At 49.7% G+C, this 22,977-nt stretch overlaps 2 protein-coding genes across 2 annotated transcripts in view; one reads left to right on the top strand and one right to left on the bottom strand.

The window, feature by feature from the left end:
- LOC126540727 (uncharacterized) overlaps positions 1-22,977 on the top strand; it is a 175,787-nt gene that overhangs the window by 33,955 nt on the left and 118,855 nt on the right. The window lies entirely within an intron of this gene.
- LOC126540726 (uncharacterized) lies at positions 8,425-22,493 on the bottom strand. The gene is made up of 4 exons (XM_050187572.3): positions 21,443-22,493; positions 14,151-14,308; positions 10,014-10,347; positions 8,425-9,134 (listed from the first exon to the last, which is right to left on the bottom strand). The coding sequence occupies exons 1-4, from the start codon at positions 21,628-21,630 to the stop codon at positions 8,750-8,752; spliced, it is 1,065 nt and encodes a 354-aa protein (XP_050043529.2). The 5' UTR covers positions 21,631-22,493; the 3' UTR covers positions 8,425-8,749.

The raw sequence follows: 22,977 nt of genomic DNA, 5'->3' as shown, positions 1-22,977 counted from the left end.
CTCCCACTTAGCTGAAAGCTTCTTGTCTTGCAGGAACTAATGGAACATCGGAACATCGTCGCGGCCGCTGGTGTTCGTGCAAGCGTAGGCTGCACAGAACGCCGGCATGATCGGCCTAAAAGTTCAATTGATGCTGCGCACGTCAACTACCACTCCTATATACACACAAATAAAGGAATGTAGGGTCGAGCAAAGCAGATTAGGACGGCACGCACGCAGAATTAAGCCCGGTCAGGCACTGTCGCGGAGACTGCGAAGGAGCGGAACCCAGTGTTGACGTCACTAAGCCGCGGTTTCCGGTCCCCGCTCGCATCGTCAGCGTCAGCAGCAGCGCGCGGCGCTCGACGGGGGGCGGAGCTACAGCGCAATTCTAACCGATGATTGCGTCGCCCCTAAGTGAAAAATCCCCCCCAGAATTATACCTTCATGGTTTATAAGGTTCCCGCATCCGTATATGAGCGTCTTATTGAATTCGACAGACTCTTCAGCTTCCCTTTAATATGCCGAACAAAACTGAATTTTCTTCTGAATAGCCGCAGGCTGCTCCGTTCCGAAAGGAATAAAAGATGGCTGCCGCCGATCGCTCAGACGCACCTGCCAGAGAGCATGGGTTTATTTGCGTATAATAAAGCTTCTTGCGTGGCCGTGTGACGTTTTCGAGCACTTTCGGCTCATTTACGACCTCATTCTGCCAACTCTTCTTTGCTGAGGATCCGTTTTAGGGTCCTTCTTAAGCTTCCGTTGCATGCCGCCGGAATTTTCGACCAGCCGCCGTAAGCTAAGTAAGGGAAAATGGACCAATCGCAGGTGCAGGCACCACCCTCTTCATCCGGTTATCGATTTTCAGTGCAGTGGCTCGGCCCCATCGAATCCCTCTCCACTTGAGCGTTCTTCTCGCCTCTTGTTAGCCAATTAGATACGACAAGCCGCTCAGTGTAGGCAGTGTTATTCATTTTTCAAGCCAACAAAAGTGACCTCCTATGAACGAGGAGAGCGTTTCATTGGTCTGTTCAGACAACCCTGCGGGTGACCGCCCGGCGCTTGCGTCGGTGGTTACGCAAATTTGACGTCAGGAGATTGGAATAGAAACGTATTGGAATAGTTTTACGTTATAGGGCCCCTGCTTTGTAGCTGGGCTGCGTTACGCTTTCTCACGCGCATCTGGCACGTATATGGACTGGATTGTCCCAAACTCCGGTAAGATTGTGTACATGTGCGTTCTCATAGAGACCAGCGCCCTTCTTACAGCTGTTACCGCCGAAGAAGTGGTCTGGTACCCGAAGAAAGGAGAAATCCCAGTCGCGAACTTATCCATTCTTGCCGCAAAGGGTTGTCGTCTGTTACTGGCCCCGAGCATGCTTACGAAAGCGCCCACTAGGTGGTCATCAGTGGCGCTTCTATAGGTCGCGCACTACGCGTATAAGTCGGCAACATCTGTGGTTAAGACGTACAAAATAAGGCGTCATCGCATGGATTAGTACCACCGCCCCACGGCCCTCCATTCCTCACTTTTCGTACGTGACCTTCTTTGTTGAGAGGAATCCGAGCATGGCGTCAACTACCTTTTGTAGGTTGACTTAAGCATAAGGCGAAGCCTGCATACAGAAGTTGATGTATGTGGGATTTAAACGCTGTAACTTTTGCTTTCGTGTTTCTTATGTGCCCAGGAGCGTGATAATCTTACAACTCATTGCATATGAGAACAAAGAGTCGCAGAATAACACGTTAAATGGGCGAGAATTGAATGGCGTATGCAGTCGCCGTCGTCTGAATTTTGTCATGTCAATGGTGAATGCCTTAAGATGGACAAATCTGAGAGTAAATATTTGTGGCAGTGGTGGGGCCTCAACGTTAGCATTCTTCCATTTCTTTCGTACTATGTTGCTACACACCGAGACACGACTGTCTAAAGTTAAATATTACATAGCGAGCTCAAAAGAAATTTAAGAAAATAAGAACACTTCCTTGAAACAAAATGTGCTGTAATAGTCTTGCTAATATGTTCTAATCTTTGGTCAGCTGATAAGTAAAAAAATGCTGTTGGCTGAACGAAGACTGCACTTAAGTTTGCGTACATCAATTCTCTCCACACGCTACACTATGCTAAGCTTACATAATTGTAGCGTGAACACGCGCCATCTTTTGTCCTCAGGTCTACAGTATAGCTAAGGCGAAGTAACCAATGTGTGCGCAGTTATCTCCATAGGCGTCCCGAGATTCACGGTCGAATTTCAACGACAAATTGCAGTTGGAGTTGTCGTATTTTTCGTTTCCTTTTTTTAATTTGCTTGTTTTCGGGGCTCTCTAAAGCTGCATGAGTAGACATAATAAAGCTCGTTTATTATCATTAATTATAAGGCTATGTTAGGTTCGGAGTCGCAACGCCTCAGCGCAGATCCGATGACCGACGGCCATGCATGCTTGCCGCTATCGTTGGGATTTGAGTGTTAATCGTCATTCTGGAACAAGCTCACCCCCCCCCCCCCCAAAAAAAAAAAAAAAAAAAAACAAGTCATATTCTTAACTCATAGTTGGCAGTATTTCTCGTTCTTCAGCATCATAACAGCACGACACTATCGAACAGAAGTGTCTGCTCTACTCGCCTGCAAGGAAAAAGAGGCATCTCAAGCACGAAGGCCTCCTCGATATTCTCCGCTATGCGCACCATGAGGTTCTTCGAGGAGAGCAGGTCGACCAAAGCGGCCATCAACTCTGGACCAATGCCCATGCCGTGGTGGTCGCGCTCTACGGTCAGTTGGTCCAGTATAACCAGCTCGTCGGCGAACTGGCACCAGGACACACTGCCCAACACGTTGTCTGTGGAAAGCAGCATGCACGAGCCAACATGCTTGTCACTGGCCGGCCGGCCGAAATAGTATCTGTGGTTATGAAGTTCGAATTATAAAGCGCGATGTCGTTGGGTTTCATTACCTCCGCGACTAACTCAAGCCGAGGGGGAAATACTGCGAAAAAATTAAAGTGAGAAGGGGGTTATTCTGTAAGAGTCCACCTAGTCGACATGTCCATTTCGACTGCTGCTAAACTTCTGATTGGCTGGGCTGGAGTACGCGTCAGAAGGAGGTAGGCACTCCAGCCAATCAGCATTTCAGCAGCAGACGAAATGGGCATGTCCACTAGCTGGACTCTCAGAGAATGCCCCTCCCGACTTGTGCGACATTGCAGAATCAAAACCCAGTTTCCAGTGAATAGATCTGCTTCTCTCGAGTAGTCGTGTTAAGGATTTCAATTGTTTGAAATTTGACCACACAATTTAAAACGTTGCGCTCCATATGACTCACCCGTTTGAAACGTTGCTCGTATTATTTATTTATTTATTTATGTATTTATTTATTTATTTAATTATTATATAACACTTTCGAGTACTTGTCAAATGAAATTTTCGCAAAGGCTGTGTAGTTGATCCCCACACACTGAACTTTGCGATTCGATGTGCCATAGTTTCCCCTCACTTCCCTAAATTTGATCGCGCCATGGAGTTGTACATCTGTCAAGGCAATGTACTAAATTATGCGCCGCTCGGGTACGACACACTCATAACGCTACAGAGAACTTGCATACGTAATATATTGCAAAGACCCATATTACCCACCCACTTTAAACTTTTCCAACGCATCACCCATAATGTGCCACTTATTATTTGTTTTCAACACATACATGCAATTAACAGGAAAGGGAAAGCGAGAAGCAGGCTGGCAACTGCCTCTTATTTTAACCAGATGTAAACCAGGTGTCTCGCTTAATTCACCGAGGATATCGGGGAAACTTACGACAAGCTGCTTATAACACATGAAAATACCGAAAAAACAACAACAACGAAAGTTCAGTAACTATATACAACGCTCCCAATTAAGCCAGAGACGTTCAAGTTTTGTTAAACATCACACTTAAGATGTTCCTAATTTCCATCAAATCTAAACATCGTGCCACGTAGAGCTGCCTTGGGAGACTGGAAAAAGTTTGCTTAAAATGTTCATATAACGCCATGGAGCACAAACTAAGGAAATTTATAACAAAGTTGTATTTGATCTACACCTAAAAAACTTCGTATGTTTATTTTTTCTGCCCCCTCTCCTCTTCCTTGCTCTCCATTTTTTGTGAAGTTTGATCTCGGTGGCAGTTGTAGTTACGTGAGTACAGAGGCTAAATATTGCACTGCTCACAAAACACATCGATAAGGCTTCGGTGCGCCTGAATACTTATTGCAAAAGCTGCGTTTAGCCCACACACTTTGAACCGTGCTTAAACATCACCCATAAGGTTCCCATTATTTCCACGAAATTAAAACAACGTGTCTGGTCCCGCTCATTGAGAACACCAGGGAACCCAATTTCGAACCTCGTATAATGCATAGATGTGAGGAAAGAATGAAGGTTCAGTGCTTACTTCAAAATCTCATAATAATGCAAGGAACACTAAGGTTTCCCCAGACATTACACTTGGATCTTACATTTCCTTGTACTCAAATTCAGCCATCCTTGTTGTTAAATTTCTAATTCCTTGCTGCGTGGCCAAACTATACATCTTACCTTTTGCATATCGGTTATACTGCAATTTCCAGCCCCTTGAGCGTCGCTCGAATACGAACGTTTGGAATACTGCTTTCTCGTCTGTCCAACCGGTGTTAAGAACGGCCCGCTGAGGAGCAAGTTTTGCCAGCCAGTTGCGACAGCGGCGTCACCTTTTCCTGGAACGCCACCGCAGCCCTCTAGCCAAACGGCGTCACTAAGTCAACAATACGCCGCGGCCTCGACTCTCCGTCGCAGGAGCCGAGATGAGTTCGACGAACCAGGCTTTGTGACTAAACACGCCACCGCCGGCCCGGTCGGTCGTGAGCAAGGGAGGTCCCGAGGGAACGTCTCCGGAGGCCCCTTCCCACGCGCCTTTCAAGACGCAAGACAATGGAGCACCGACGGCCGCGCCGCGGGGGTTAGCTCGGGGAATAAGGTGCGCCTTTCCTGACGTAAGCCCCTAGCTCTGCGAAGACCGTCTGACGTCGGTGGGGGCCGTGAAGCTGTGCGGAAGTGTGTGTGTGTCCCTCCCGCAGAGAGGCGGCTCGTTTACGATGCCTGGTCGAACGTTTCCCTCACCTTGGTATCGAGGGAGGACCGAGTGTTTATAAACCGCTGTTGTGCGGCTGCTCAGTGTACTTTCTCTCGCAGTCATGCTAGACTGATGAACTGCAACGTCCTTATGTAGATACTGTAAATAAACCCATATTCCTCGTTCTCGATGAGAAGCAGTCCTTGCCTTCAACAACGTCCTCAGCGTGGATAAGTTGGACGATGGCATGGGCCAGCTACCATCTAATTCATGCCCGACTCCAATCTTGACAACTGGTTACGAACGGTGGGATTGACCTCCCAATCCTTACACAGGTCCCCTATGCGCCTATCTGGGCAGCGTAATTTGAGCTATTAATTGGAACTTCAGCCTCAAGTTCGTTCCTGTGTAATAGTTTCTGTTCCGTAAAGCATAACTGGTCACATACCATCGCATTTTATGAATTGCCATTTTTGATCGTATAGTGCTCAGAAGTTCTGTGTTGCCTAGATACTGCTCGTGGCTTCTCCTGCCGCTTCCACTGCGTAGAGGGTTGATACAGCATTTATTTTACAAATCCTGGTCAATTATACATCGTCAGTACGTGTCATAACATGAACATAACAACGAAACTTAGTATGGCTGTTGTAACATCGGTACGAAAATCTTTGTTCCTGTGTCAAGCTTCTTGCATTGCTGGCTATGTACCTCGCTTTGTTACCGCTAATTTTTACGCTTGGAATAAAACGTAATGTTCTTCCAATAAACTTAATGTCAGCGTGTCTCTTTGTATCCTAGACATATTTTCTAGCGTACCAACTGTGAAATGACATGACACCTCACTAGCAGTTTGGCGTGTTTACCTGCGTCGAGGCGATTTTATTAAATTAATAATCACTGCCCAACTCACGAATTGTTCAAAATCTCAAACCTGTTTCACATGAAACAGGTGCTGGGTAACCATTGCACAACAGCTTTCCTTCGCGAGGACCGTGTTCCAAAGCCGCCGCCCCTCACTGTGATGCTGTACATTCTCTCAGTCGACTTTTTCGCTTTCTGTTGCTGCTGACTCGGGTGTTTATTTACTGTTGGTGTGTTTTAGTTTTGTTTTAGTTTAGTGACGGGCATGTATTCTCAATGTGTCATGGAAGTAAGCAGCAATATCTCTGCTGACCTCAAAAGAATAGTGTTGGTTACTTGTAATATTTTCCGCGCGGCTGCAGTTAATTGGCCCTTGCCCGCATTGTTCTTGGCCTGCTGTTGTGCTGTCACTCGATAGGACCGTCCCTTGAACCAGACCCTCACCTCCTTCTCATCGAACACCAATAACACCGGCAAGGCTACTCAAATGTTTTTTTGAACAAGCATGTGCAGAAACATTCGACGATGATTTTCAGTGCTTGTGAATAGAACCGACCGACCGACCGACCGACCGACCGACCGACCGACCGACCGACCGACCGACCGACCGACCGACCGACCGACCGACCGACCGACCGACCGACCGACCGACCGACCGACCGACCGACCGACCGACCGACCGACCGACCGACCGACCGACCGACCGACCGACCGACCGACCGACCGACCGACCGACCGACCGACCGACCGACCGACCGACCGACCGACCGACCGACCGACCGACCGACCGACCGACCGACCGACCGACCGACCGACCGACCGACCGACCGACCGACCGACCGACCGACCGACCGACCGACCGACCGACCGACCGACCGACCGACCGACCGACCGACCGACCGACCGACCGACCGACCGACCGACCGACCGACCGACCGACCGACCGACCGACCGACCGACCGACCGACCGACCGACCGACCGACCGACCGACCGACCGACCGACCGACCGACCGACCGACCGACCGACCGACCGACCGACCGACCGACCGACCGACCGACCGACCGACCGACCGACCGACCGACCGACCGACCGACCGACCGACCGACCGACCGACCGACCGACCGACCGACCGACCGACCGACCGACCGACCGACCGACCGACCGACCGACCGACCGACCGACCGACCGACCGACCGACCGACCGACCGACCGACCGACCGACCGACCGACCGACCGACCGACCGACCGACCGACCGACCGACCGACCGACCGACCGACCGACCGACCGACCGACCGACCGACCGACCGACCGACCGACCGACCGACCGACCGACCGACCGACCGACCGACCGACCGACCGACCGACCGACCGACCGACCGACCGACCGACCGACCGACCGACCGACCGACCGACCGACCGACCGACCGACCGACCGACCGACCGACCGACCGACCGACCGACCGACCGACCGACCGACCGACCGACCGACCGACCGACCGACCGACCGACCGACCGACCGACCGACCGACCGACCGACCGACCGACCGACCGACCGACCGACCGACCGACCGACCGACCGACCGACCGACCGACCGACCGACCGACCGACCGACCGACCGACCGACCGACCGACCGACCGACCGACCGACCGACCGACCGACCGACCGACCGACCGACCGACCGACCGACCGACCGACCGACCGACCGACCGACCGACCGACCGACCGACCGACCGACCGACCGACCGACCGACCGACCGACCGACCGACCGACCGACCGACCGACCGACCGACCGACCGACCGACCGACCGACCGACCGACCGACCGACCGACCGACCGACCGACCGACCGACCGACGTACGGCCAACATCGAAGACGGGCGAAAAAGCAATGAAAGTTGTGTGTTTTAAAATTATTGGTCCATCCAATCGGTTATCAATAATCGCAAAGAGCGCACCTCTAAATTTTTGCCGCCAAAAAGCACAGTGCTTGCTTATCAACATACAACCCTAACGACAATGACGAATTAGTTTTACTCGCAAAGGGTAGCGGTCGTATACCCATGCGTCATTACATAGTTCATCAATTGCAGGCTTTTTCGAAACACTCATGAAATGCTATGAACACTAATGTGTTACGACAGTAAGCTGCACGCCGAATCGTAGTACATTACGATAATACAATTTAGCATACTTATGTTCAAGCTAGGCAGTCGGTCATGCGAACATCGAATAAATTAGCGCTGGCGTTCTTGGTGGTCATATCTATCGAAGAGTTTTAAGAATTAGGGAAGAAAGATGTTACTTCCTGCGCCAGTAAGAATGGCGCACAAGTTCATGCTCAGCTAAAGCGACCCGCGGAGAACGTTCTGCAAAAGCGGCAGTGATGCCTCAACTGCGCTGAAATGTTAGTTTCGACGCATCTCGGTACAATATTGCTCGGACTCGAAGCAGCTGCATGCTAACTGCCCACATGCACGTAAAAGAAAAGAAAGAAATATAAAGAATATAGAATGGTAACGATGCTGCCGTTTCCTTTATTTCGAAGCATGAAGTTAGTAGGTTACACGGTGCAAGTTCCATGAAAAGCCCCAATTTTGTAACAGTGTTGTCGCACCGAATCAATAGGACCTAGCGACCATCTTACAGCAGTAGCCATTTCGATTGAAACTTTGTCGGATTCAGGGCCCAATAAGGCTACCGATCCCCTGTGCAACACACATGCCCCAGCGTGGGGACGTTTTACAGCTTATTTAATTCCTTATTTTCACCAGTTCCACGGCATCTGCTAGAACGAGGCAGCGTGGGCCCCACTTTACGAATGTCTACATGGAAAATATCCTGCTGTAGTCGAACTTGAGCTCGTGGTCGGTGAAGCGGCAGACGGAGTGTTTGGTAACGCTCCAGCCGAGGGCACGCACGATGAAGGACTCCTCCTCGGTGGGCCAGAGCGGGCTGACCAGCACGACGCCCTTTTCTTTGGCCGTCGGGCAGCCGTGCACGAAGTTGCCGATGAGCATGCGCGCTACGTCGTGCGTGTCGGCGGCCAGCATGTAGAAGTACCACGAGCCGTCGCTCATGACCTGCACGACACTGTAGCCGGCCACGGAGCCGTCCTCTCGCACGGCCACGTCGGTGGTCGTGCCTTCCTCGTCGATGAAGGCCTGCAGCAGCTTCGACCGGTCCACGGTCATCAGGACCTCGTCGTACCTGCGCCGTGAGCAGCGTAGGGTCATTCGTGTGTACCACTAAGAGTCTGTCGAGCGCGGACAAGGCACTTGAGCAGATATCATGCTTCCAGAGTGTGCCGTCAAAATCAACGACTGCGCTTGGATCCGCGTGTTGCCCATGCAATAGCGGTGGAAGTTATCGTCGTACGTTAGGAAAGTTTTGGCTTGCATTTTTATCATTGTCTGTGGCTTCAAGGTGACATGTTGGCGGGGATCTTGTGCAAGCCCTATTGCACTAATGAAGTAATCGCTTAAGAGAGAGCAAAAAGAAGTCGTTGGATTGGCCAGGGCTCATTGGCGATGCGATAACGATACGGTTCAGGAGCTCAGGTGCGTGAAGGCGTTCAGTCTGCTATGACTCGTGTACGCATGCGCATCTGTGTTGTTCCCTTATTTCACCCTTGTTTTATCATGAGCGCACTCCCAGCGTACAGTAGCTTTGGTAAACTAGCCCGGAGCCAGATTGTTGCGAATACAATCTATACCAGTATCATTGCCTTTCAGGCTTGCTCATTAATATTGCCAAATATTTGCCACTGGGCGAGATCCTTAGCGAGTTCGGTATCTTTCCAATTCCTTTCAGCATTCGTCATTGGCTCGCACACCATGACCCTGCCGCTCATGTTCACGCCACACTATCTTTTTTGTGGACCCCATGAGGTAAGATCCTAGTGAAACAAAGCCCGTGAACTTTAAGCAGCCTCATGTATCTTTGTATCACTAATTCATCCGCATCAGGGCATTCCCGCTGCTATAGGGAGGTGCCGAGTTTCGCCATACTCCAGCCTTCCACGATAACGCCCCGGGTTTTAATTCTGTAGTGCTGCCTTACACTGCGGCCGATCTTATTGCCACTCACTTTCGCAGCCTGTCCCAAATGACGGGGTCGTAAGGCTTGACGGTCACACCACGCGTATCCACTACGAGCACCTTGGCCTCGTCCACCTTGGCGGGCTCGTTGCGGCCCAGCAGCACGGGCGAACGCATCATGAACAAGTTCATGCGGTTGAACAAGGGCTCCAGCGGCAGGATGCAGCGCATGAACTTGTTCTTGTTGCCCGCCTTCTCGAAAGCCGCCTTGAGGAGCTCGGTGCCGATGCGCCTGTTGCGCAGGTCCTCCCTCACGACCAGCAGGCCCAGGAACATCACGTCTTCGCTGTACTTGACCATCGAGATGGTGCCGAACACTTCACCTGGGTGGTCCCCCGTGGTACGCGTTTACTAAGCGTCTGTAATGCGGTCACTGGTCCCCGAAACGCGAAGTCCATGCGCACCGTTGACTCGTGCACACAACAACCTGACTTAAGAGGGACCATATAGGCATTGAAACAGCAAAAAAAGAAGCATTATTTTACGTATTTGTTAAGAGAATAAAACGTAGAATATGTATTTGAGAAGTTGGAAGGAAGCAACTTTGTGAATAGACTGTCCGCGGTTTCGAAGCGCTGCCTGTTACGTATTGTGCACGCTATTTGTTCGCTGTATATTTACTATATCTAACTGCCGCTGGTTTGAAGAAATGTGCGGAAAATGCTTGCTCGTCCCTGCGTTGCTGAAGTCGTGAGCTCTTCTCTAGACGGTAAGTGCGCAGACTTATTTCAACGTTTCACCCGTGGGGCCAGAAATCGCAAACCGTCTCATTCGTAAGAATTGCTCCTGATTGTTCGACTCCCTACGCTAGCAACAAGTTCGCTAGCTAATCAAAGGTATCTTCGATTTCGCCGCACTTTCTGCACTAGTCCACCGAGCGCAGAATTTTCGCGCTCAGCAGTGGGGCGCACGCTGCACTCCAACCTCCGATTTCAAATCATACGGGAGCCCGCTCATCGTAGTTTCGCGGTTCTCCTGCAGTCCGTACTTTGGAAATTATAGGTGTCGTCCGAACTCTCGGTTAACAGAGGAAATGGTATTGGGATAGTCGATCATTGGTGCTCGGACGTACACGTCTTCCACTTTAGATACAACTGTCAGTCTGGCTGGTTTAAGGAGGCGAATTAAAAAGAAGGGGCATCTGGGTGAGTTGTAGCTTCGTCTTAAGAGGAAGCTTTAATTCGGGGGCTCCTATCTAAACACGTGGGAAAGGAGAAATTGTTTTTTTCGGTAACCACTGCACTAAAGTTGATGAGGTTTGCTGAATGTAAATGAAAAATTTAAGAGCTAGTGACTGCTGGCAGCGAACTTTTTATTTAGGTCGTCAGTTTTTTTTTTAATAAAACCTGTTGAAGATCGTTCAAAAATCAGAAAACGAAACTATGAAGTTTACAACTCTGTAACTCAGCAATGAAAAATGATATCGCAATTCTGTGAATTGCATTTAATAGTACATCTAACGCGGACAAAATTGATGTATTATGCATGGCTCTCAAATGCACCTCTAATATATGAGTGGGCTTTTTGCAAGATCCTTGTAAACAATGTGAAAAATTTACGTAAGTTGTAAATTTATGTATAAAATTTGTCCGCTTTGGGTGCTTTAACGGATGCGATTTACAGAACTGCGATATCTTTCTTAGTGCAGAGCTATGGATTTGTAAACTGCATGGTCCCGTTTTCTTCAAGCTTACCAACCTTTAAAAGTACTGTTTAAAGTTTTCGGGCCCTAAATAAATATTCCGCTTTCAGAAGTCGCTAGAAGAATTTAACTTTCTCTCTCAAATGCAACAAGTTTTTTTGAAATCGACCCAGTGATTATCTCAGAAGAGCATTTGTGCGTTTTACATGTATTCTAGTAGCCGGCGTTGGAGTTGGGCCGGGGCTAAATTTTCCTCTTAGCTAAAACAAAGCGAAAAAGAGACATGTAAGAATGAAAGAAGCAGTAACTGCCCCGTTATTTTTTTCAATCTTGTAAGCTCTTTCCGTGATGTGTTATTTAAGATTGAAGAGGCCAATTACAAATTCGGTGCATAGATGGTTGTCAGGACACGTTGGTAAAGGATTGCAATGCGTTAAATCCCTTTGGTTCGCCCAATTTTCTCTTGACATACAACTTCTGGCGAAAAATTTGCATCCATAGCCACCGCTTTACTAGCATCCCATGGTGCTATCAAGTTAGGGATAATTGAGAACTAAAGTAAATTGCTTCTATTCCAATGCATCAACTTTTTCGAAAAGGCTAAGACACCGGCAACAGAAGACACAGTGTACTCCTGGTCACTACACACTTCTCGGTTTGCAATTCCCACGAGACACGCAGGCGTAACGCTGCATCTGCACGACGTAAACTTGTGCGGCACTGCACACGGCACTCTGGACAATTCGTTCAGAAAGAAAGTGCCAACGATATCGTAGAGTCCTTAGATCTTTCTCTCAGTTCAGCGGGGCTATGTACCGCTTCTCGGGCCGAATTCACAAAGCTCTTTGTTCGTAAGTGCTCTACGCCATTGGCCGGCCACCGTAGCTAATAATCTGTCCAACATTGTCATTGGCTGACGTCGGTTCTTACGAACAGTTTTAGCGTAAGACCGTTTTTGTGAATTCAGGCCCTGTTTCCCCTGGCTACGTGACCTGTAGAATTGGGGAAAGTACTTTTGACGGCGCATCCGCACAGACCTTCATAGCACGCAGCTGCTTCGAGTACGCACGCCAACTTTATTTCTTATCGTTCGCTTTGCATGTCCTCGGCTTTATAGCGCAGCCAGTTGCAGTGGCTTTGGAAGAAGCAGGAAGCTTGCGGGTAGTTGCTAGGGGACGCTAGCTATATAATGGCGCAGTAGCGGGAAAAGTAATGTCAGCCACCACTCCTTCTCTCCGCTTTTCAGCCGTCAAGCCATCCCTTCGTCCTGACGGCCTTGAACACTTGACTCAGGTTCGAGGTACCTCTTTTTGTCGTTTGACAAAATAATAGGACAGGACAGGATTTCAGTCGTCCATTATCATTGAGCAACCTGAGGTAGGTAAGTTTAAGAGGGACGAGGGTGCGTGCTGCTGATGGTGATATGCGTGGTTTTGTGTATCAAAGGCCTATGACGGGGACCACAGAGGGAGTGCGCGCTCTGCCTGCGTAGAAAACGCTGATACGCGCAACGCTGACACATCACTTTTGACAGTGGAGCTGTTCTAAGACGAGCATTCGCCACCCGTTTGTCCGGTATCACGTAGGGGGGGGGGGGGGGGGGGGGGCAGGGGGCATAGCGCCCGCCGGGGGAGGGTGCAGGATAGGGGTATAAATGCAGGTGTTTCGCCGGCGCACGCCCTTTCGCCCCATGGATTCCGCTCTGCACGAGCGGCAGCGGGAGCTCTCACGAGAGCGGTAGCGCCGATGTCGCGCAATTCCGGAGCTTCAACAGCGAGAAGCGCAACCCAAGCGCCGGTGGAGGCAAGCCAACACCCACTTTTAAGAGAAGCAACCCAAGCCAAGCGCCAGCAGAGGCAAGCTAACCCCCAACTTCCAAAGTAGAAGACCGAAGAGAGACGTCGGCGCAGAAAGATTCCTCCCACGGAGGGTGCCGAAGGACGCTTCAAGAGAGAATTCCTCGACCGTGAGTGCGGTCACGGCTGCAATGTGTGTGATAGACTGTGGTTTGATCACAAGCTCACGTAACTGAAAAGTGTGCGCGATCCGGAACCGAAGCTCAGATCTAGCAAAACGACGACAACGAGACAAAACACTTTCATGAAAATCGCACTGAACATGATGACTTCAAACTTGAGAAAACGGCCACCAGCTTCGCTGCTTGACAGCTTTCACTTCGTGGAACTGGCTTTACTTTTTTAAAGTATAATTTTCTACATATGAATTTTTTCTACACAGGTAGTGTGTGCTACGCTCGCGCAGGAAAATATACTTCATTGTTTGTGCGCTGAAAGTGATGTCTCAGCGTTGCAGGCAGTGAGGCTAATGCACTTGAAAGAGCCTCCATTAGTTGTTTCAACTCCAACGTCTTTACTTAAATCCTAGCCAAAACGTCGAGAAGTGGCGTTAAGCCGATCCTAAAGGCCGTCTAAGTTGCAGAAGTTTCACTGATGCGCAAATGCTTAGAGTTGCTTAGCTGGTTACCTTCGTCGCTGACGGCAACCAGGAAGCTGTCCGGCTGCAACTTCCACGATGTCTGGATGGTGTTCTTGGAGAACACGTAATTTGTCTGGAGACGAATATTGTAGGCCGCTTCTAGCTCCTCAGGTCGCATCGCCCGAATCACAAAGTTCCGCTGACTTCTGAGAGTTGTAGTCCGAAAAAAGAACGCATATGTAAAAAGATTACAAGAACCTTGCCAGCAGTTGGTAAATGTGTTGCATATAATAACCAAACTTTTCGGTGAAAACTGGTATTTTGCTGGCCTAATTGGAACATCTTTATTTAATTATTTATTCAGTATAGCCTAAATGCCCTCCGTTGGAGGGTATTACATAGGGGGGATATGCAACATCGTCAAAGGCAACATGTAACAGGTGACAACAATATACAAGGTAAAGAACAAAAGCGGAAAACATTCGCACTTTAGAGAAAAATATTGTAAGGCCAACTTGTGTTAAAGTTTTATTTTATGTAATGCAGAACAATTCAACGGTTCATTTGGCCAGCATAACATTAATCAGGGACATATCCCTGGGAAAGAAAAAGCCGCTGAGCAACAAGTGAACCTTATTGAAGCGACACTCTCGAAAGCAGGAAAATTATGCCCGCGTACTTAAATTGTATTCCTATGGAAGGTTTATGCACACGGGAGAAAGATATCTATATTTCCTCCTAGGTAAGGCGAATGACGGAATTCTCACGCAAAATGTGCCTTTTTTAATTTAAAACTAAGGCCTTTATTTGAATTACACGCGCGTTTGCCCCTTTTGTTGCTGGTGACAATATATGATGGCTCTTCAAAAAGGGCGCTGCAAGTACAGCTACCACAATGTACCGCCAAATGACAACAGCACTGACATATACTGTTCGCGTGCTACCTTGTGTTTCTATTGCGATAGCAGTTATATAAACACTCCAGGCGCATACTGCCGTCGGCGTGTTGTTACGTATAAAATCTAAGGGCGATAACACCGTCACCGTGCACCGTATGCTGTATATGTGCGAGTGAAACCATGCGAGGGTGTGCCGACTATCGCGGCACAATCTCGCGTGCGCAAGGCAGCAAAGCGGGGAAGGCGTCGCGCGCAAGGAACCGAAGCCAGGGGGGATGGGAGGTGGGGTGGGGTTGGTACTTCGGCAGCAACTGCCAGCAACCGGAAATGTCGTGGACTCGCTTTATGAGGCTCATAGTGCACGAAAGGACGAGGACACAGAAAGACGTGGTACACAGAGGCGCTCATGGTGCCACACCAACACGTCCAAAACGCTGCGTTACTTGCGTGGTCGCGCGGCCTTTATCTTGAAAGCGATCTGCTTTGGGGCAGAGTCTTGGTGAGCGAACGGCTCTTAGCTTTGCGTGTGCTGTGTTCTCGGCGCTCAGTTTGCGTTGAAGGGATAAAGACAGCACGAGCGTCACTGTCAGCGACTGCCTGCGGATATCGAGTGTGATGCGTGCATGTTTGCCTGTGCGTGCTGGCACTATGCTTGTTTATTTAATAAGAGAGTGTGTACAATTTTATACGGCCGATAAAACTACTTTTCTTACTTATTATGGCTGTCTACTAACTTGCTATCGCAATCCATGCTTTGCCTTTCGGGAGAAACTGCGAGCTTTATTAATACACTGCCCAGTTTAGCCCGTGTAACAGCACCGCACGAGAGGAGCAAGCAGTTCACCCCATCCTGCTCACACCACGCGTATGTTTATCTGTATGGTATGGCATGGTATGAAGAACTTTATTTAGGTCCTGAGAGATCAGTCTGGGACTGATGCGGGCCGCTCCCACGTCGGTACAGAGAGGCCGAGCCCCTCTGCCGTCACACGGGCTCTCGTACAGCCCTGAGTTGTTCCGCCAGCACTTCACTGTGCAGCATCCCCTGCCACCACTGTTCACCTCGAGAACCATCACCGGCCAACGCCAAGCAGCGCCAAAACATGTGTTCTAAATCGAGCAAACCCCCACACTTACTACAATAGACTGAAACCCCACAGTCCGGATTAATTTTATTCATGATGACCGGGTTAGGGTACGTTCATGTCTGCAGAAGCCTTAATGTAACCGCCTGTGGCCTATTTAATTTAGAATGTGGCAGGGGGAATGCCCTGCGCCCTAAGTAATAGTGCTTGGTGATTTCGTTGTAGGTTAACAGTTGGTCCTTGTACTCAGGAGCGGGAGATCTAGCCCCCTCAGGGAGTACACGGTATACTAATCCTCGTGCCTCCCTGTGCGCCACCTCGTTGAGGTTACGCGGGGCTCCCTCCACTGTCCCCATATGTGCTGCCCTTTTACGCTGCCAGAGATTGAGCACTCCCTTCTTCTAGGCAACATGCGCGCGGCGCCGGGGCTAGATGGGCTGACGGGCATGTTTGTACACAATCTCTTTAGGATACATCCTTCCTTCTTTTTCCACATCTTCGACGCCGCTCTCCGACTAGGGCACTTTCCGTCTCACTGGAAGAAAGGCCGCATCATTTTTATTCTTAAGCCTGGCCGCCCCGCCCGTCTTCCGTCATCCTATCGTCCACCGGCTTAGTGCCCTAAAGGCCGCCAAGACGCCTGCAGTATTGATTTCCTTGGATTTTACAGGCGCCTTTGACAGTGTATGGCATGATGGAGGCATGATATCGCCTCCTCCAGTCCTTTCTTACAGATCGGACGGTCGTCCTCCGCTGTAAGACTGGGGACATAACGGCTCGCCCTTCCACCGGCAGTCCCCAGGGTTCGCCACTTAGCCCTCTACTCTGGAATTTAATAATTCATTCACTACTCAGTCTTCCGCTACCACAGGGCGTCCATATACAGGCTTACGCTGATGACACAGTTGTATTGCTCTCTGGCTCGTCGCGCTTGTAATTACAGGCTTTAGCGGAATCTGTCTTAACCTTGATTTGCGATTGGGCCCGGCAAAACAAGGTCGAAATTAGCGAGTCAAAATCTTTCTTTGTCTTCTTCAACAACGGGCACATTGGTACATCTAAGCGCCGTCCGTCTATCCGATTGGATGGCGTTTTTCTAAAACATCAGGACCACATTAAACTCCTCGGCGTGGTCTTTGATAACAAACTAAACTTTCACGCCCACGTTGATTTTCTTAAGACAAAAGCCGAGATATTGGTTACTCGATTACTAACTTTTGTTCGCATGCATTTTATGCTGCGCCCAGTACTTTTACACCGTCTATATAGACAGGTTCTGCTGCCTGCGATTGCATACGCGTCCCCTGTATGGTGGCCGCCTTTCCCGACAACACATCTGCAAACGCGTGTCCTATCGGTGCAACGATCGTTGTTAATTGCATTAACCGGCGCCTACCATACCACCAGGACCTCCGCCCTACAGATATTAGCCCGCTGTCCGCCTCTTACGAGTGACCTCGATCGCCTTAACGTGGAGTTCTCTTTATTCACGCTCCGCCAGGTCACGCATTATGGGTGTGTCACGTTTCACCCTAGCGAGGTTGACTCTTCGTTTACTCGTTGGACCCACCATCCGCGCGAAACCTGCCATTTCATGTTCACGCGGCTCTCCCCCGCAGAAGCTGCTCGCATCGCCACGCGCTCCGCTTTCCACGTCTATACTGATGGCGCGTACACGAGTATTTCGGCGGGGGCGGCATTTGTTGTATTTAACCCGGCCGGTCGCTTGTCAGCCGTCCGTAAATTCAGAGTCATCAACGCAACATGTGCGTATAGCGTCGAGACTGTCGCCTTAGCCGAGGCGCTAGCGTACATAGTCTCATTACCAACCAGCGCTCCAGTACACCTTTACACTGACTGCCTCTCCTTATTGTCCGCCCTATCGCATCTTCGAGACACCAACACTCGAATATGGGCATGCAAACAGACCCTCATCTTGCTCGCTCGTCGGGGCCGGCGGACATACCTGCACCATGTCCCTGGACACAGGGGCGTCGTGGGCAACGAGTTGGCAGACGGCGCTGCAGCGTCTGCGGCTCGCACGGGACTCCTCCGCGTTGCGCTGGCGTCCATTAATACGGTGCGCACGCGCTTTCGACGCATCGCGTGGTCGCAATGGCGTTCCTACTGGCACCGCGAGGGTACTGACACTCACCTATACCCCTGGGTTCCGGATATAGCCCATATACCTCGTTGGTTTCCGCCAAATAAACTTCTTAGCCATTTATTTACTGGCCATGGTCATTTCGTCTCGTACCTATATCGATTCAACCTCCACACTTCCAACGTGTGTACGTGTGGCGCTGTGTGCGCCGACGTGTCGCATTACTTTACCTCCTGCCCGAACACTGTGCACATCGTTCGGGCATTGTGTGACGAAGCTCACGTGCTCTCGTTGACTCCAGCCACTTACGCTGATCTATTACTGTCTCGACGCTCACGAGCTTTACTTCTGCGTCTCGCGCGCCTAGCAGTTCTTTCGGTTTCCCCTTCCTCTCCTCCTCCTCCTCGTACTCCTGACGGTTCATAACTCCACTACTTCATTTCTTCACTCTATTTATTCTTTTCAATCATGTTGCTTTTGCATGTTTGCTTCTGCCAAATGCACTGCTTTAGCCTACTATTGGCGGGGCTTCCCCGTGCCAGCTGGCTCTAGCTACATGCGTCATCATTCATTTTGTTTGTTTTTTTCTTTCAACACTTCGTGGCACCGCCTTTTCCTTTCCCTGCCTACATAATCATCTCTGGTTCCTTGTATGCCCTTTCTCCTGTCTCACTCTCTATCATTAGCCACATGTGCAGAATATGGCATCAGCTCCACCTGCCTGGCCTTCATTCCTGGACGTCTGGGCTCTTCATGCCCTGCTGCCCTCACCAACATACCTGAGCCCCAGGCGACGGCCTTTGCATTTCTGGGTGCCTGATGTTCCTGTTCTGCTATCTGCGCGACCTACTGCTCCTGCCCCATCGTGTGGCCATCTTGCTGACTCCAGATGCACACCTGTTTGACTCCGGCCTCCCCGAGTACCAACCGATACTACCTGCAGCATCACCGCCATGCCACATCGACAACTGGGCCAACTGGGGAGTCGACATGCGGAAGCTTATTTGCTGTATTCAATAAATCTCGCCCGTGCTGCGCATGGCAGCCGGAGCGGTCGGTGGGTGGTTGGGGGGGGTTTGTTGGATTCTCATCAGGAGCACAATTTCCAACATGCGCTTGACTACTTCTCTTCTTCATCGTACACTAAATATTTTTTTCTAAATATCTACAGGCTTGCCTCCGTATTATTCTTTTAATAATTGGCTTTTCTATAAATTTTCTTTGGGAAGGCATAGGCTTCCCCTATTCATTTATTTTGATTGGCTTACGCCTGCCATACCTAGTTGGTGGTGCGGGCTTCCCCACTTTATTTTTCTTTCTTTTTCTTTATGGGGACACACAAAGCCATATGTGCCGGGAACCAAGTAACTGTGTGCGAAGTGATATCCCTACCATGCAGCAGTCTGTTAGCCGGTTCCGCAACAAGCCCTCTCGAGAAGGCTTTAATCGCAGATCGCGAGTCACTAAACACCAAAACTCTTCTTGAATCAATTAATGCTAGAGCAATAGCCACCTGTTCGGCAACCCCCGGATCTTTGGTATAAATGGAAGCCGCATTTCAAACGCTCTCTTTGCCATCTACCACCACCACCGAATAAGCATTTTTACCATTAATCCATGCAGCGTCAACAAACGCAGACTCCTCCTCCTGATCCTTTGCCTCTCGCAACAAAGCCCTAGCTCTCGCGACCCGCCTCCCTACATTGTGCACGGGGTGCACATTCCGCGGAAACGGACGAACCATGATATTTGCCCTAAGGTTCACGTTCAACTCGTGTAGGGGCGCCCTATGTTTAACTGTACGTTGTCAAAAATTATCCTTGTTCACTAGTAAGCCCATCTATTACGACTTGTGGCCGGGAGGTCAGAGCAACTTCTTTGATCCCTTGGAACTTTGCGAGTTTTATGAAGTTGCGCCTATCTGTGAACGTACGAAACCACTGCGATGGTGGACCATGGAGACACGTCGTTGTTCGGCATAACCGCATCCTTCTGCAGGCCCTTCGGCTCTTGATTTGTGTTCCTGCCGAGAGCTCTCAATAAATCATTCATGTAACCAGCGTTACGAAGCGTGGCGGCCTACCTTTAAAAAAACTCCTGTCTATGTGGTGAAGGCACGACCTGTGTAAGGCTTAAACGAAAACAGGGGACGCTAATACTCTCGTGACCATTTTTCAATCACAGGAACCGCACTGAAGGAAACCCTTGCGTCAGCCTTTGTTCAAAAGTCCATACTTTACGTGGCACGCCGCGAGGAGCCGCATATGTCGTCACGCTGGTGGCGCTTACAATTACCCTTCAAAATGAACGCCTTCGAACGGTTCGAATGTGAACGGTTTCATTGCAGAAGGCTTTCCGTATACGTATGCCGTATTTGTGTCAGGTATGTGGGGTCTATTGCTAGCAGGAAATTTAATTTTCTGCTTAAAGAAGCATGTTAAGGCTTCGGCGCTGGTTTATGCACCGGGTTAACTTTACACGGCTTTGCCAAATCATCTATAGCTCTGAAACTTCTTGAACATAAACTTCCAAGCCAAAATCTAATCCTGTGAAGTTTTATCTAGTCCCTGGAGGAAAGCCTAATCCGCTGAAACGTATTTGTCTTTACCAAGTTTGATATTGATAAGCTTCATTGTTCCTAAACGAAACATTTTTGAGAGAACTCCAAGGCCTAGTTAACGTTAAGCTGGTAACCTTTCCCCATGTGCCTAATTATCCCATACACTTCTAATTTTTCCCTCGGACCACCCTTTACATTCTCAATATCGCCTCTACATCTCTACCTATTGCTGTTTCGCTTCTACGATCACAACTTTCACTTATATACGACGAAATTTGGAGCGCCCGTATAGAGCGAATATTATGGAGCGAATGTTGTCCATCCTATCTATTCGCAGCAGCAGTTTTGCTATGAAAGCGGGACGTAACACGGTAGACATGCAGGTGCCACTGAGTACCATTTCACTGAATGACTGCCTAAGGTTACTAAACAGTGTTACGAGACATTTACTTATCATTTTATGTACCTAGATAAGAGAAACAATGGTGTAAGAACTAAGTTTGCTGCGATAAAGTTGCTTCTTTGTTCGTCCCAAGCTATACCTGCGGTAAAACTGCGCTATTAGGGCTACGTGCATGTGGTGATGGTCTTCACTGCAGGTGATTTGACCATGAGCAAGCCACTCTGATAGGCTGCAGCCCTATCCTAATGATTATAATGAATCCAATCGAACGATGGCCTTTGCCACTCACTTTTCCTCGGTGTCTTCGTGTGTCGGGTGGTCTACCGTAGCGACGGAGAGCGGTCCGATGGACGGCTTTGTACCAGTGCTCTTCATTAGAAAGGTGCGCTTCGGGACCACATCGTCCGAAGATTCCTTGCCCTTCAGGCCACGGTAACAGCAGTCGAACATGTCTGCAGCCTGTTCGAAATGACTCATTCGAAGAGATGCAAAGGGAGAAAAGACGAGTCTTGGCGTGGCTCGCGTTTCTTCGGCGGCAGGGACCCGGCGAAGTACAGTCCACGTCACTCAAGCCGTCCGGTGTCGTGGACACGGACAAGAATCCCGTCGACTCGCATCATGCGGATTGGCCCGCGTTCGGGACGGCACTTCTACGGAGGGCTGGTGGCCAGCGTGTCGAGGTGCGGGCTGGTTAGACACACCAGCCCCGTTAGTATAGATTTTGAAAGGGTCCCGAGAAACGGCGGCTTCGGCGACGAGCCGTGCCGGGAATACGAACGCTCGCGTGGCGTCCCCGACGGTGGTTTCTTCTTCCTCTTTCTTTTACTTTCTCATGCGATATTGCTTCTTAGCCACGGAAAAATGGGTGACCCGCTAATCTATTTCATTTCCTTTTCTTTTTTTTTCATTTGAATTTAAAACAGGAAATTTCGAAGCTATAGAGTTGACGCAGGACAAGGACGACTGAAAATCACTGTAAAACGGCATTTCTCGAGGAGGAGCCTAATAAGACAATGACGAAGATAACGGTGACAAGAAAAGATTACGTGGCCTGATCAAAACACCGCTGTTATTATGTGACGCAATGTTGCCTTATTAATCTTTTTTTTTCATTTGGGAGGCGGCTCTCAAAAGTTCAGAGTTCGCAGACCAGCTCTGGGCCGTCCGGCAAGCCGAAGATGCCGCCCGAGTCCAAGCAATTCGAGCCGCCACCTGAGGCCACCACAGCGAAACTGCCGGACCATTCATTAATAAAGTTTCTTCTCGCTCTCTCTCTCATTTGCTTTGCGTTGTGTATACTTTTTATAACACCCAGTGCGCCCAATCTCCCTCGTCGTTATGAGTCCCGATTTGAGGCCACAGCAACTGCAACCCGAACCATTGAGTTTCTGAGAAACCCTGCGGCCCGAACCGCCGGCTCGATTGGTAGATTTATTTATTTTTGTTCGTTCCTTTTAGTTAAAACACAACTTATATTACCCTTGTCTTAATGTTGCTGCACACTTTTCATTTTCTACTGTTTTCTTTGTTTCCCTTACTGAGCTTTAAGGGCACATTCAATTACTGCATTTCTGCCTGCGCCACTAGATTCTTTGTACATTCCCCTTTGCCCCTTAGTTTGGATGTGCCATGGCTTGAAGTCTTCATGGTCATCATCGTCATTGTAAACAAATTACGGCAGAACCTACCTCACAATTACTTTCGACGGTAACGTGTTTAGCACTGGATCAATACAGCGACAAAACTTGTTGCCACCGCCGAAACGATTTATGTATGAGGCGCGTATTGCAGCAGGATTCCTCTTTCGCGCTTTCTTAAGCGCAC

Source organism: Dermacentor andersoni, chromosome 2 (assembly GCF_023375885.2).
Source record: "Dermacentor andersoni chromosome 2, qqDerAnde1_hic_scaffold, whole genome shotgun sequence".
In the NCBI taxonomy this organism is placed as follows: Eukaryota; Metazoa; Arthropoda; class Arachnida; order Ixodida; family Ixodidae; genus Dermacentor; species Dermacentor andersoni.
Note: the sequence above shows the minus strand (reverse complement) of the source record. Positions and strands in the feature narration are given on the sequence as shown.

Coding starts and splice junctions, on each gene's coding strand:
- LOC126540726 (XM_050187572.3), bottom strand. CDS start 21,630: ATGAGTCATTTCGAACAGGCTGCAGACATGTTCGACTGCTGTTACCGT. Junction 10,348..14,150: donor GGTTGCCGTCAGCGACGAAG/GTAACCAGCTAA, acceptor GGGACCACCCAG/GTGAAGTGTTCGGCACCATC. Junction 9,135..10,013: donor ATTTGGGACAGGCTGCGAAA/GTGAGTGGCAAT, acceptor CTCACGGCGCAG/GTACGACGAGGTCCTGATGA.